This window comes from Mobula hypostoma, chromosome 9 (assembly GCF_963921235.1).
Source record: "Mobula hypostoma chromosome 9, sMobHyp1.1, whole genome shotgun sequence".
Taxonomy (NCBI): Eukaryota; Metazoa; Chordata; class Chondrichthyes; order Myliobatiformes; family Myliobatidae; genus Mobula; species Mobula hypostoma.
The window spans coordinates 3,570,041-3,584,996 of record NC_086105.1 but is presented as its reverse complement, the minus strand read 5'-3'; the positions used below and the strand labels follow the sequence as shown (position 1 = coordinate 3,584,996).

Here is a 14,956-nt window from a genome sequence, read left to right as displayed (position 1 = left end):
ATTAGAAATGTTATAATCCCCAGTGAGAAGGACACATGTGTTGGAGATTGTGCCTCATTGGAGAGGGACAGCTTTAGTGCTTCCTTCCGCCTTGCTTCACTGAGGCTGGACACCGGCCCTGGGCATTTAACACAAAGCTGCCCTTCATTGGAGCACTGTCCTTATTCCTACCACCTCAACAGGATGGGGTCAAGAATCATTGAGTGTTCTGGGCAATTAGGAGAAACCAGTGTTTCCTCTCCAACCCTAATCATAATAGGAGATCAATAACAACACACACAAAGTGCTGGAGGAACTCAGCAGGTTAGGCAGTATCTATGGAGGGGTATAAACATTCAATGTTTTGGGTCAAGACCCTTCATCAGGACATAGATGCTGCCTGACTCAATGAGTTCCTCCAGCATTTTGTGTGTTACGCTGGATTTCCAGCATCTGCAGAGTCTCTTGTGTTTATAAAGTAGATGATGCTATTATTGGAGAGAGGGCAGGGAGCTTTATATTCTAGTCCTCTCAAAATTAGTGCTAACAGAGCATTTGCCTTCCTTCCCACCGACTTGACCTGCAAGTTAACGTTTAGGGAATTCTGCATGAGGACTCCCAATTCCTTTTATAGCTCTGATGTTTGAATTCCTGCTGAGTTATATGTGTTACTACAGATTTCCAGCACCTGCAGAGTCTCTTGTGTTTACAGGAGGTCCCCAACTGACTGGGAGTCAAGACATGATTAAATTTTGGCTCTGTAAGTATGACAGACAAATAAGGCACTCTATTGTGTGCAGCAAGACCCCACGAAAACAATGAGGAGCCCATCACCAGGGTGTATCGGAGAGGGGAACTGGGGAGTAGAATGCTGCAAGTCCAGTTCACTATTTTAGTAAGGAAGCTGCGTGGATCTGATTGTAGTGGGGACCGAGCCTCAAGCCGCGATGTAGCCTGTTTACAGCCGCCTAGGAGAGAGATGTCAGAGTCGGTGCACTCCACCGGAGGTGGTGCGGCCTGGCGCAGTTCCATGTTGCAGCCGCTACCGCTCTCTGGTGTTTGCTCAGCAGAAGACGAGCTGTATTGTGTTTGACTGCGGACCGTTGCAACATTCATAGACTCAGCGACTTGGACTATGTATTTTTTTGTATTTGACTGTATTTTTACTGTTGTCTTATATGAGCTATGTGTGCCTTGTGCTGTGAGTGACTTTTGGTGTTGTGTTTTGCACCTTGGTCCCAAGGTAATGCTGCTTCATTTGGCTGAAGACATGGACGTTCAGATAGGGTTGAATGGCAACTGAACTTGAACTTGACCTTGAGCGATATAGGCTGCCAGGGAAAGATAAAAAGGCATTAAAACAGTGAAAATATTGGATTTTATTATTAATTAGTACATTGGTTTATTATTGTCACATGTACCAAGATACAGTGAAAATCTTGCCTTACATACGGTTCATACAGATCAGATCATTACACAGTGTATTGAGTAGAACAAGGTACTTCAATAACAGAAACACAGATTCTGCAGGTAATGGAAATCTAGAGTAACACACACAAAACGCTGGAGGAACTCAGCAGGTCAGGTAGCATCTCCAGAGGTGAATAAACAGTTGAAGTTTCGGGCCGAGACCTTTCATCAGGACATAGATGCTGACTGACCCGCTAAGTTCCTCCAGCATTTTGTGTGCATTTCTACAGATTTTCCTGTGCTTACAGGGGGTCCCCCATGGAGAGAGAGTCAAGACGTTATTACATTTTGGCAGAGAAGTAGGGCACTTGATTGTGAGCAGCAAGGTTCCACTAAAACAACGAGGAACCCATCACCAGCATGTCGCTGGGATAGGAGGGTTTGCATCATAAGGAGAGATTGGACAGGATGGGGCTGCTTTCCCTGGACCGAAGGAGGGGTGAGGTGTATAGGTAAGGCTTTATATAATGTGAAGGGCGTAGGTAAGGTTTATATAATGTGAGGGGCGTAAGTAAGGTTTATATAATCTTGAGGGTGCAGGTAAGGTCTATGTAATCCTCAGGAGTGTAAATAAACTGGAGAGTGACTGTCTAAAATAAGAGTGCAGAGGTTTAAGGTAAGAGGAGGGAGATTTAAAGAAGTCCTGCGTGCAGATCTTTCACAGCGAGGGTGATGGGTGTATGGGCCAAGCTGTCAGAGGTTGTAGAGAAGAGTACAATTATTGTATCTCAAAGACATTTGGAATGGATTGACACCAAGACTGAGGGTGTAATAGACAGCAATGAAGGCTGTCAAAGCTTGCAGTGGGATCTGGACCAGCTGGAAAAATGGGCTGAAAAATGGCAGATGGAATTTAATGCAGATAAGTGTGAGGTGTTGCACTTTGGGAGGACAAACCAGGGTAGGTCTTACACAGCGGATGGTAGGGCACTGTGGAGTATAATGTAATGTAAGGATCTGAGAATACAGATCCATAATTCCTTGTAGGTGGTGTCACAGGTAGATGGGGTCACAATGAAAGCTTTTGGCACATTGGCCTTCATAAATCAAAGTACTGACTACAAGAGATGGGATGTTATGTTGAAGTTGTATAAAACACTGGTGAGGCCTAATTTGGAGTATTCTGTGCAGTTTTGTTCACCTATCTACAGGAAAGATGTCAATAAGATTGAAAGAGTACAGAAAAATTTATGAGTTAGTTGCCAGAACTTGAAGAGCTGTGTATCGGGAAATGTTGTTTAGGTTCGGAATTCATTCCCCAGAGTGCAAGAGATTGAGGGGAGATTTGATGGAGATGTACAAAACTATGAGGGGTATAGACAGGGTAAATACAAGCAGGATTATTCCACTGAGGTTGGGTGAGACTAGAATTAGAGGCCATGGGTTAAAGGTGAAAGGTTAAATGTTTAACGAGAACATGAGGGGCAACTTTTTCTCTCAGACGGGGGTGAGAGTGCGGAATGAGCTGCCAGTGGAAGTCGTGGATGCTGGTTTGATTTCAACACTTAAGAAAAATTTAGATAGGTACATGGGTGGGAGGGATATGGATCAGATCGATGGGATGAGGCAGATAAATGGTTCAGCATGGACTAGATGGGCTGAAGGGCCTGTTTCTGTGCTGTAGTGCTCTATGACTGTGACCCTATGGATAGGAATCAGAATCCGGATCAGGTTTAATATCACTGGCATATGTCGTGAAAATCATTTTCTTTGCGGCCGCAGTACATTGCAATACATAATAATAGAGAAAAGTACAGTGAATCATAGTAAGTATACGTTAGGTGGCATGTAGCATAGTGGTTAGCACAATACTTTAGAGTACAGTCAACCTGGGACTCAATTCCCATCGTTGTCTGTGAGCAGTTTGTACATTCTCCCCATGACCATATGGGTTTCTTCCGGTCTCCTCCCAAAGACGTACCGGTTGGTAGGTTAATTGGTCATTGTAGATTGTCCCGTGGTTAGGCTAGGGTTAAACTGGGGGATGGCCGGGTGGTGTGACTCGAAGGGCTGGAAGGGCCGTCTCTGCACTGTATCTCAATAAACAAATAAATAGTTAAATAAATAGTGCAAAAAATGGGAAATTTTTAAAAAGTACGTAGTGATGTAGTGTTCATGGGTTCAATGTCCATTCAGAAATTGGATGGCAGAGGGTCAGGAAGTGCTTAGAGCAGAGCAGAGGTTCCCAACATGGTGTCCATGGACCCTTTGCTGAATGATATTGGTCCCTGGCGTAACAAAGGTTGGGGACCCATGGTTTAGAGGAATGAGGTCCAAACACAGTCCAGCTCAGGAAGGCACATTGGTTGGCAAATGCATGTCAGGCCAAAAGGCCTGTTTCTGTGCTTCACAACAACTAATTATGAACTCTGCCTGACAGAGTTTTAATTCATCACTTTTTAGGCAAGCAAGACTGATGTGTAAATATGGTCGATTAACAGGTGGTTATTATGCTGTTTAAGCATTAGTTACCAGTTATCTCTTTCTGCAAGTGGTTGTATAAATACAGACAGCCAATGGAAGCTGACGTGAGGTATTTGTGAAATCAGTGGTGATAAATTAGCCAACTGCTGCCAAAGGTTTGCAATGTGCCCAAGGCCTTCGCATTATCTGATTTAAAGACCATTGTACATAAGAACCATAAGACATAGAAGCATAATTAAGCCATTTGGCCCATCGAGTCTGCTCTGCTATTCCATATTGGCTGATTTAATATCCCTCTCAACCCGTTCTCTTGCCCTCCTTCTGTATCCTTTGTTGCCCTGACGAATCAAGTACCTATGAACCTCCACTTTAAATACACCCAGTGACTTGGCCTTCACAGCTGTCTGTGCAATGAATTCCACAGATTCACGAGCCTCTGGTAAAGAAATTCCTCCTCATGTCTGATCCAAAGGGACATCCTTCTATTCTGAGATTGTGCCCTCTGGTCCGAGACTCTCCCACTAACAGAATCATCCTCTCCAAGTCCACTCTATCTATCAATAGTCAATTAATTTCAATGAGAAACCCCCTTATTCTTCTAAACTCCTGTGAATACAGGCTCAGGGTTATCAAACATTCCTCATACATTAACTCTTCCATTCTCAATAACCTTTGAAGCCATCACTAATCACAAACCTATCAAACTCCACTTTAGGTACACCCAATGACCTGGCCTCCACAGCCATCTGTGGTAATGAATTTCACAGATTCACCAGCCTCTGGCTAAAGAAATTCCTCTGAGTGTCTGATCCCATGCCTCAGTAGGGCTGAGGCCCCTGGCGGGCTGCTGTCGGCAGCCCGTGGCTCAGTAGTGATGCAAAGTTAGTAAATGATCAGTTGGAATGGAGGAACCTGACACAGCCACTCGGTCTTCTCTCCCTGCCCTTGCCCAGGGTTCTTCCGGCGCAGTGTCACCAAGAACGCGGTGTACAAGTGCAAGAACGGAGGCACCTGCGAGATGGACATGTACATGAGGAGGAAATGCCAGGAATGCCGCCTCCGGAAGTGCAAGGAAGTGGGGATGCTTGCCGAATGTGAGTACCCTCACCACCAACACTATGCTTCAGGGAACAGCCTCACCCGGTCAATGCCAACCCCAGTACTGTCTCTCACCACAGTCTGTAACCCACCCAACGCCCACCAGCACCTCTGCTGGGGAGGGGAGATCAGGGACATTGCTGGATTTGGGCAGAGAGGGGGAGGGAAAGAGTCAGTGTCGGGGTAGGGGGGAGTCAAGGGATTGGTAGCTGGTGGAGGACATTCAGAATATTCAGGCCAGAACCAGAGCCTTTGAAAGATGTAAGGTTAAGGAAGGCAGGTAGAGATGATAGGGGCAGAGAGGGCACAGAGATGGGAAAGGTGGTAGGAACAGGGAATAGGGTAGAGACAAGGGAGGGGATAGGGATGAGAAGAGGGTTACAGATGGGGAGAAGAGTAGAGATGGGGAGAAGGATAGAGACGGGGGTTTGTTACACATGGGGGGGTGTTGGGATGGGAAGGAGAGTATAGAGACAGGAGAAGTGAGGGGTAGAGATGTTGGGGAAGGGTCAGTGATGGAGGGGGGAAGGGTCAGTGATGGAGGAGGGATTTAGAGATGAGAGGGGCGAAGGGGTGTGGGAATGGGGATAGGTTTGATGGGTGGTGCTGTGCTAACCTTGCCTTTGGTCTTATACTGTTGGATTAGTTCAACACGGACCAGGACTAAAGCTTTGACAGAGGAACTCTTCCCCTCGCTTTGCCTTTGCCGAGCCACCCTGAAACATGCACACACACAAATACACACACACACACACACACACACACACACACACACACACACATACACACACACACACACAAATACACACACACACACACACACATACATGCAGGTATGTACTTTACGAGATTGGTAAAGTTGAGGTTGCAGTTTGTAAGGGTTTGAATATTGGGAAATTTGGGATTCGCAAACAGGAATTGTTCCTCTGAAGTTTGTGCAGGTTGGTACCGAGGTGGAGAGGAAGCTGTTTTACTCTAGTGCGGACAGCAATGGAAATATTGAGCTTCTAAAGGGCCTGCTCAAGTGACTCATGAATTGAACATCAAGTGTTATTTATAAATATTGTAGCGAGTCATTTATTCCCGTCCCGTCCTGGCTCGCTGCCTGTTCAAAACCCTTCAACAACATCAGCTTACCCTACAACACTGCCACGCTGATCCTAAGCTCTCCAGGCTTGTTCATCCATCAGCTCTTTGTTCAATGACCCAGACTGGCTTCCTTGTCCAAGAAAGGCTCGCGTTTAGGGTCTCAGCTCAAAACGTCCAATGCTTATTCCTTTCCATGGATGCTGCCTGACCTGCTGAGTTCCTCCAATATTTTGTGTGTGTTGCTTTGAAATTCCAGCGTTTGTGTTGTCATCTTTCTCCTTTCTTCCCAATCTGTGCACTGTTTCGACCTTGTTATAAACAATACTGACGTACTTTGTATCTTTCAAAGTTCAAAATTCAAAGTAAGTTTATTATCAAAGTACATATATGTCACCCTGAGCTTCATTTTATTGCAGACACACTCAATAAATCCAATAATCATAATAGAACCTATGAAAGACCACACCAACAGGGCCGACAAACAATGTGCAAATATAAACAGAAAGAGGAAAAAAAGAAGTAATAATAATAATAAGAAAATAAGCAATAAATATCAAGAACATGTGAAGAGTCCTTGAAAATGAGTCCATAGGTTGTGGGAACAATTCGGTGATGGGGCAAGTAAAGTTGAATGAAGTTATCCCCTCTGGTTTAGGAGCCTGATGGTTGAGGGGTAATAACTGTTCCTGAGCCTGGTGGTGTGAGTCCTGAGGCTCCGGTACCTTCTTCCCGATGGCATCAGTGAGAAGAGATCATGTCCTGGATGGTGGGGGTCCCTGATGATGGATGCTGCTTTCCTGTAGATGTGCTCAGTGGAATGGAGGATTTTACGCGTATCCATTAGTTTTTGTAGGATTTCCGTTCAAAGACATTGGTGTTTCCGTGACAGGCTGTGATGCAGCCAGTCAATGTACTCTCCACTACACATCTATAGAAGTTTGTCAAAGGTATAGATTCATGCCGAATCTTCGCAAACTCCTATGGAAGTAGAGGCGCTGCCATGCTTTCTTCATAATTTCAGTTTCATGCTGGACCCAGGACAGGTCCTTTGAAATGATAACACCGAGGAATTTAAAGTTCCTGACCCTCTTCAGCCCTGATCCCCTGAGGACTGTCTCACAGATCTCCGGTTTCCTCTCAAGTCAATAATCAGCTCCTTGGTCTTACTGATACTGAGTGAGAGGGTGTGGTTGTGGTACCACTCAGCCAGAATTTCAATCTCCCTCCTATGTGCTGATTCATTACCACCTTTGATTCGGCCAATGACAGTGCTGTCATCATCACGTTTAAATATGGCATTGGAGCTGTGCTTAGTCACACAGTCATAAGTGTGAAGTGAATAAAGCAGAGTGCTGTTCATACAGCCTTGTAGTGATGGAGATCATGGAGAAGATGTTGTTGCCAATCTGAATGATTCAGGTCTGCAAGTGAGGAAATCTAATTGCACAAGGGAGGTATTCAGGCCAAGGTCTTGAAGCTTATTGATTATTTTGAGGGGATGATAGTCCATAAAGAGCATCCTGATGTACGTATCTTTGCTGTCCAGATGTTGCAGGGTTGAGTGAAGAGCCAAGGGAATGGCATCTGCTGGGCACCTGTTGCTCCAGTAGGCAAATTGGATTGGATCTAATCACTTCTCAGGCAGGAGCTGGTGTGTTTCTTGACCAGCCTCTCAAAGCTTCATCACCGTGGCTGCACATCTCATTGAATGGTGGTTATTCAGTCCGGTTATTACTTCTTTGATTGAAGCCTGCTTGAAGCGGGTGTGTACGCCAGAATGCCAAACTGAGAGGTTAAAGATCTCAGTGAACACTCCATCCAGTGGTCAGCACAGGTCTTTAGCACTCGGCCAGGTACGGTACTCCATCTGGGCCGGACGCTTTCCCTGGGTGCACCCTCCGGAATGATGCTCTCACATCGTCCTCAAAGACTGAAATCACAGGGTCACTGGGGTCTGTGTGAGCATTAAGGAGATTGCAATATGTAGATAGGATCTTCATAAGTAAGAGTGTGATTGGTTATTGTGGTTAAAGTCAGAGTCCAGTTTGAGTTTCCTGCCGTCTGTACATGGGCATGCATGTGTGAAATGTAAAGCTCACTTACAGCAGCATCACAGTCAGAGCATCAGGGAAGCAGCAGTCACCAGGAAAACATAAATTACACATATTTGTACACAATTTTCATCAAAGAACACAATTAGGACAAAAGGGACCATTTTAGTGTCAAAGTGGTCATAGTGTTACCGAACTGTAGTAATCAGGGATCAGAATAAGAACTTGGCATATGGTTCAAATGTGACATAGTCAAATATACGACAAAATAATGCTACTGGACTCTCATGTATAATGTGCACTAGGTGCTAGCAGGGATTTAAGAGGAAGCTTTGTCACTCAGAGAGAGGTGAGGATCTCAATCAAACTGCCAGAGAGAGTGGGGAAGCAGGGTCACTGACGGTATTTCAGACATATCTAGACAGGTAGTGGGACCACCAGCGTACTGGGATTGTTCAGAGAGGAGTGAGTAATCCAGGTACCTGCCTTCTGCTCTTGCAGGTCTGCTAACAGAAATTCAGTGCAAGTCGAAACGACTAAGGAAGTGCCCCTCACTGCCCCCCGATCCGCCGGAAAGGGAGACCACGGACGGACTGGATTCCAAGCAAGTGACGTCCACAACCAGGCACATCAAAGTAAACCTGCTCTTATCATGTTTCCCGGCGATGGGGGAAGGGGCGCGATGGTTATTATATCTTCCCAAAGGCACAGTCTGATCTTACACTGGGTAGCAGTTAGCACAACGCTATTACAGCTCAGCACATTGCAATTTGGCATTCAGTTATGTCAGCATCTGAAAGGATATTCACACAAATTACTGGAGGAACTCGGCAGCTCAGGCAGCATCTATGGAAATGAATAAACAGTCGATGTTTCGGGCCGAGACCCCTCATCAGGACTGGAAAGGAAGGGGCAAGATGCCAGAATAAAAAGGTGGGGGTAGGGGACGGAGGACTAGCTAGAAGATGATAGGTGAAGAGTGAATCTGACTGTAAGGAGTTTGTCTGTTCTCACCATGACTGTGTGGGTTTCCTCCGGGTGCTCTGGGGTCCTCCCACATTCCAAAGGCATACTATTTAGTAGGTTGATTGGTCATTGTAAGTTGTCCTGTGATTAGGCCAGGGTTATGGGTGGGTTGCTGGGCAGCATGGCTCGGTGGACCAGAAGGGTGTGTTCCACAAAGTATCTCTAAATAAAATGAAAATAAGTTGAAATGGGGAAATGGGTGAAGGGGTGAGTAATGGTGGGTGTGAGGGGTCGGGGTGGGGGCGATGGAGTGGAGAGCAGGGTAGTCGGAGGGTGGGGAAGAGCAAGCTGGGAGGAGTGGGGTGGAGCAAGGGACCGGTGGTCTGGGAGATGATTAGATGGAGGGAGAAATGAGGAACAGGGAGTTCTATTTTTATATGGCGAGACAGCACAGTATCAGGGTCTTTCTGGCCCAATGAGTTCGTGCTGCCCAATGACACCCATGTGACCAATTAACACACTAATCTGTATGTTTTAGGAAACCGGGGCACTTGGAGGATGCCCACACGGTCATGGGGAGAACGTACAGATGGGGGAGGGAATTGGTGCAGTAATAGCCTTACACTAACCGCCACACTGCCACGCTGCCCCTAACACTTCTGTCAGCTGTGTGGAGATGCCAGGGATTGAACCTGGGACCTCGCATTATAAGCACTTGCTTTGCCTCTGAGCTCCGTCTCCTCAGCTGGACCATGGTAGAGGAGATAGTGCCCAAACCCTGTGATTAACCCTCTATGGTCAGACATCAGTGAGGGAACTTATCTCAGCGGAGAGCTTTGGGTACCAAAAACACCTCCCTCAGAATGGTTTCCAAACTGGCACCTCTACCTCCTGGAAAGGGAACAGGAACACAAGAACGGTGAATTCCTGCAGGTCTCCTACACTCTGATTTGAAACCTATCACTGGTCCTCAATTGTCACTTGGTCTAAACCCTGGAACTCCTTCCCCTGTGGGAGCACCTTTTCCTGAAGGACTGCAATATTTAAAGTGATTTATAAAGGTAAACATTAGCTGGTGCATCGAAATATGGAAATATACAGTGATCACATCAGCAACCAGCACCATCTGAGGATGACTTGGTGTTAGCCTGCAAGTGTCATCACACTTCCAGAGCCAACATAACACACACACAACTCACTAGCCCTAAGCCCATTCGTCTTAGGAATCGATACGTGGGAGGGAACTGGAGAAGCTGAAGGAAATGATGTGGTCATGGGGAGAATGTACAAACTCTGTGGGTTACAGAGAGTGGTGGGTTACCGGTGCTCTAAAGCATTGCATTAACTGCTACGCTATGGTGTGGCCCACCCCCAGCTTCTTGAGGGGCAGATAGTGCAAACGATACAAGGGTACAGTCGGCTGATCTTACCAACCATGCCCTTGTACTATTGTCAGGGTCACTTACAGCACAGGGGCAGCACATTCTCATTCTCGTGCCATCTGCCCCAGTCACGGAGTACACACTGAGGGTCTACGGTATGGCTGATTGTCCGAAAGCTCTGGTTAATTTTTGAGCCAGGGGTTTGACTGTTCCAATTCTGTCACTTCAGCAGAAAATAGAGTTTACCCCAAAGCAACAAGATCTCCTGAAGCACATCCTTGATGCCTTCTCCAAGTACCGCGTCCCTCAGGAGCTGACCAAGAAACTGGTAAGTGTTGGAAAGGGCCACCCAAGGGTTTACAGCACAGACACAGATCCTTCCTTTTTCCCATCAGCACTGATCCCATTTCCTGAATTATGACCATTTCCTTCTTTGTTCTGCCTCTCAAACATAGAGATAGTTTCTGACTGCCACCTCCTCTAGGATGTGTCATACAATTGTCTCATGAAGGTATGGGACCATTTCCTCACCCAGAATGGGCCAGAGATAGATTCCACAAGGTTAGAGCCGTAAGTTTATACAACAGGGATCTTCAGCCCATCAGATCTCTTTTAACCACTAGTGATAATCTTTTTTATTAGAATATAGAAAATTATATCACAGAACAGACCCTTTGGCCCACAATGTTGTGCCAACCTTTTAACCTACTCCAAGATCAACCTAACCTTCCCTCTCACACAACCCTCCATTTTTCTGTCATGCATGTGTCTATCTAAGAGTTTTATCTGCCTCTCCCACCACCCCTGGCAGTGCTTTTACACTCTGTGTAAAAAAAACACCTACCTCTGACATTCCCTCTACACTTTCCTCCAATCCCCTTAAAATTATACCCTCATTCTAGCCATTTCTGCCCTGGGGAAAAGTCTCTGGCTGGCCACTTTATCATCTTGTACATCTCCATCAAGTCACCTCACTCCTTTGCTCCAAAGAGAAAAGTCTTAGTTTTCTCAACCCCTACTGATAAAGCATGCTGTCTAATCCAGGCTGCTCGCTCCCTACAGCTTCCACATTGCTCCTGTAATGAGAGCTGAACACAATACTCCCAGTGTGGTCTGACCAGAGCTGTAACATTACCTCGAGTCTCCTCAGTTCAGTCCCCGACTAAACGGGGCAACACACCATGTGCCTACTTAATAACTTTCCCCAAATTCCCACCAGTTCACCCCCCCAATCCTACCCTTCACCAACACACTGGGGGCAATTTACCCACCGACCTGCATGTTGCTTGGCTGTGGGAGGAAACCAGAGCTGAACGAGGAAACCCACATGGTCACAGGGAGAACATGCAAACTCCACACAGACAGCACCGAAGTTGGGATCCCAAGAATGAAAAGTTTAACGCCTGAGAAATGATATATGGTTCTGGGTCTGTAAGTGCTGGAGTTTAGAAGAATGAGGTGGAAACTTATTGTTTTCAACAGTGGGGGAGTCTAGGACCAGAGTGCACAGACTCAGAATAGAGGACCATCCCTTTAGAACAGAGCTGAGGAGGAATTTCTTAAGTCAGATGGTGGCGAATCTATGGAATTCATTGCTACAGATAGCTGTGGCCAAGTCATTTGAAGTGGAGATCGATATGTTCTTGATAAGTACGGATGTTGAAGTTTATGGGGAGAAGTCAGCAGAATGGGATTGAGAAGTACAATTAATGAGCCATGATGGGATGGCAGAGCTGTCATGAGGGGCTGAATGGCCTAATTCTGTTCCTATCCCTTGTGGTCTCATGGTCTCTGAGGCTGTGAGTCAGCGACTCTGTACTCTGAGCTAAGGTCACTGTTGGAGAGGCTGGGGAGTGGGGAGTGGGGAGTGGGGGACGGTACAAAGGGGCCCTCCGTGGGTTGACATACTGAACTGTTTGGGTTCCATCTCTGAGTGAGCTACTAATGCGATGGTCTGACGGTGCTCTCTACATCTCTCCAGCTGCAACAGCGCTGCAGTCCCGAGGAAAACTTCCTGCTCCTCACTGAAACCGCAACCAGTCATGTCCAGCTACTGGTGGAGTTCACCAAGAAACTACCTGGTGAGTGGGTCTAATTCCAGCTCCTTTCACTGAAAGTCAACCTCGAGTTTATTGTCATGTGCACTGTTGCAATGAGAAAGCTACTTTTAGCGGCAACACAGGCAGATTGCATCAGATCTGCAGGAAACATACACAAAATGCTGGAGAATCTCAGCAGGTCACTCAACATCCGTGGAAATGACGTTTCGTACCGAGACCGTTCCTCAGGACTGGAAAGGAAGAGGGAAAAAGCCAGAGTAAGATGGTGGGCAGAAGGGAAGGAGGCAATAGAGCCACTGCCTGACAAGCAGGGGGTTGAAGGAGGAAGCTAGAGGGTTCTAGCACAACGTTCTGTAGATACCACTGATTGTGGGGAGGGATGGGCCTGTGATGTACGAGTCCACTACTCTCTGCACTTCTTACGCTCCTGCATTTTTGAATTGCCATACCAGACCATGATGCAACCAGTCAGCCCACTTTCAGCAGTACATCTGTAGGAATTTGTTGGAGTGTTGGGTGACCAGCTGGGCCTCCTTAACTTCCTGAGAAGGTAAAGACACTGGTGCATTTTGATACTGGTTTGTGATTGTATCTGTGTGACGGTCCCAGGATAATTTATCCAATATCTTGACACAGGAGACTCTGCAGATGCTGGAAATGTTGAATAACACACACAAAATGCATTTCTCCAGTATTGCGTGTGAGTTATTCATGCAGTGCTCAGAAATTTCAAGTTTCAGTTCAAAGTACATTTATTGTCAAAGTATGTATGCACAACCTTGAGATTCATCTGCTTACAGGCAGCCGCAAAGCAAGAAACCTGAAAGAGCTCACTTTAAAAGAGACCAACACCCACTATGGATAGAGATAGAGAGAGAGAGATAAAATCGTACAAACAATGAAACAAGCAACAGCATTCCGAACTGAATTGAACCCATAGATCGGAAGCCTGGAGCAGTGGGAGTGGGTCCATTGCTGTAGTCTCAGTTTATCACACAGTGGGGCCAGTCACTGCGAAGCTCACAGACACTAAGCTGGGAGCAGCCAGAGCACGACACAGCCTCAGCCTCAGCACCGAGGAGAGCGAAGTAAACCGTCACGGAGCAAAAATGGCCCTGACTCTTGCTTCCCAGTCCCGACACCCTGCCCTTCAGTCTATCAGGCCTTGCATTTCAATTGTCCAAGTGCCGGGTCATCCCCGCACTCAGACCCACGCCCCGCTGCAGCGACACGCTCTGGGCTGGTTCCAGGCCATGCTGGACATTCCTAAAACGGCCTGATGCTTAGATGGATCTGACCTTGCTCCCAGTTTAGTGTGAAAAAAACCTGCTCTAGTTGCTTTTTTAGGTTTGTGGGGATGGTTTTGGGCAGTTTGGGGTCAGGTGAGGGTTTAGAGACAGTGATGTGGGGTAATTAGAAGTCAAGCCATGAATCTAAGCACCTGCTGTGTGTCCAGCCAGCAACTCAGCTGTGGGGCATCCGTGGTTGGGTGTTGAGCACACCAGCTGGGCTGAGAGCCAGTGGCACCCAACCGTCAGTGAGTTGCCCACTGGTTCCAGAGTTCTGTGAAGGCAAGAGGAACGAGGTTCGATGACCACCCCCGTCCCCACCAGTACACAAATCGGTGAGACCAGAGTCTGCGGCCTAGTGTTCCGAGTTTCAGATTCAACTTCAAGTTCATTATCTGACTATACAGGTATAAAACAAAATAAAACAGCGTTCCTCTGGACCACAGTACACCCACAAAACGTGTCACGCAGCACATAAACCAAAATATCACCATAAATAATTAATGAAATATAATTCAAAATGAACATATTGCATGGCATGGGTAAACAGTAAACAGCTCATTCTCCTAGAAATGATTCCTTGGTGATGACAGGGTATTCATTAGTCTCACAGCCTGAGGGAAGAAGCTGTTACCCAGTCTGGCAGTCCTAGTCCTGATGCTCCTGTACCTCCTTCCTGATGGTAGTGGGTCAGAGAGATTTTGTGTTCACTGTATGCTTTCACGTACGCATGATAAATAAACTTGAATCTTACGTTCACACCAAACTCTGGGACTTTGAATGGTTTTACTGCAAGGAGTCCACTGAATGTGCGGTGGATACACAGAGAGAACTGTTGTCCGATCAGTGAAGGTTGCAAAGAGGAGTGAGACAGATGTGCGTGACCTTGGCTCTGTTGTCTACAGGCTTCCAGATGTTGGATCACGAGGATCAGATTGCCTTGTTAAAGGGCTCAGCAGTGGAAGCCATGTTCCTTCGCTCTGCCCAGATATTCAGCAGGAAGATTCCTTGTCAACAGAGCAAGTTGTTGGAAGATCGTATAAGACACAGTGGTGAGTACAGAATGTCCCTTCACTGTTAGAAATCTCAGCTGGTCTGTACAGTACATCGCACTGTCGGAGTGTCACACTGAGGGAGGGTCACACTGT

General features: G+C 46.6%; 1 protein-coding gene across 4 annotated transcripts in view; it reads left to right on the top strand.

Moving 5' to 3' along the window:
* The window catches only part of nr1h4 (nuclear receptor subfamily 1, group H, member 4), a 98,113-nt gene that overhangs the window by 53,344 nt on the left and 29,813 nt on the right, over positions 1-14,956 (top strand). For 2 of the 4 annotated variants that reach the window (XM_063057605.1, XM_063057603.1), the window contains 5 exons: positions 4,827-4,967; positions 8,613-8,746; positions 10,689-10,787; positions 12,441-12,540; positions 14,714-14,860. In XM_063057605.1, coding sequence (XP_062913675.1) covers positions 4,827-4,967; positions 8,613-8,746; positions 10,689-10,787; positions 12,441-12,540; positions 14,714-14,860 — 621 coding nt within the window. The remainder of the gene's footprint in view (positions 1-4,826; positions 4,968-8,612; positions 8,747-10,688; positions 10,788-12,440; positions 12,541-14,713; positions 14,861-14,956) is intronic. The other 2 variants (XM_063057604.1, XM_063057607.1) reach the window with 2 other exon arrangements.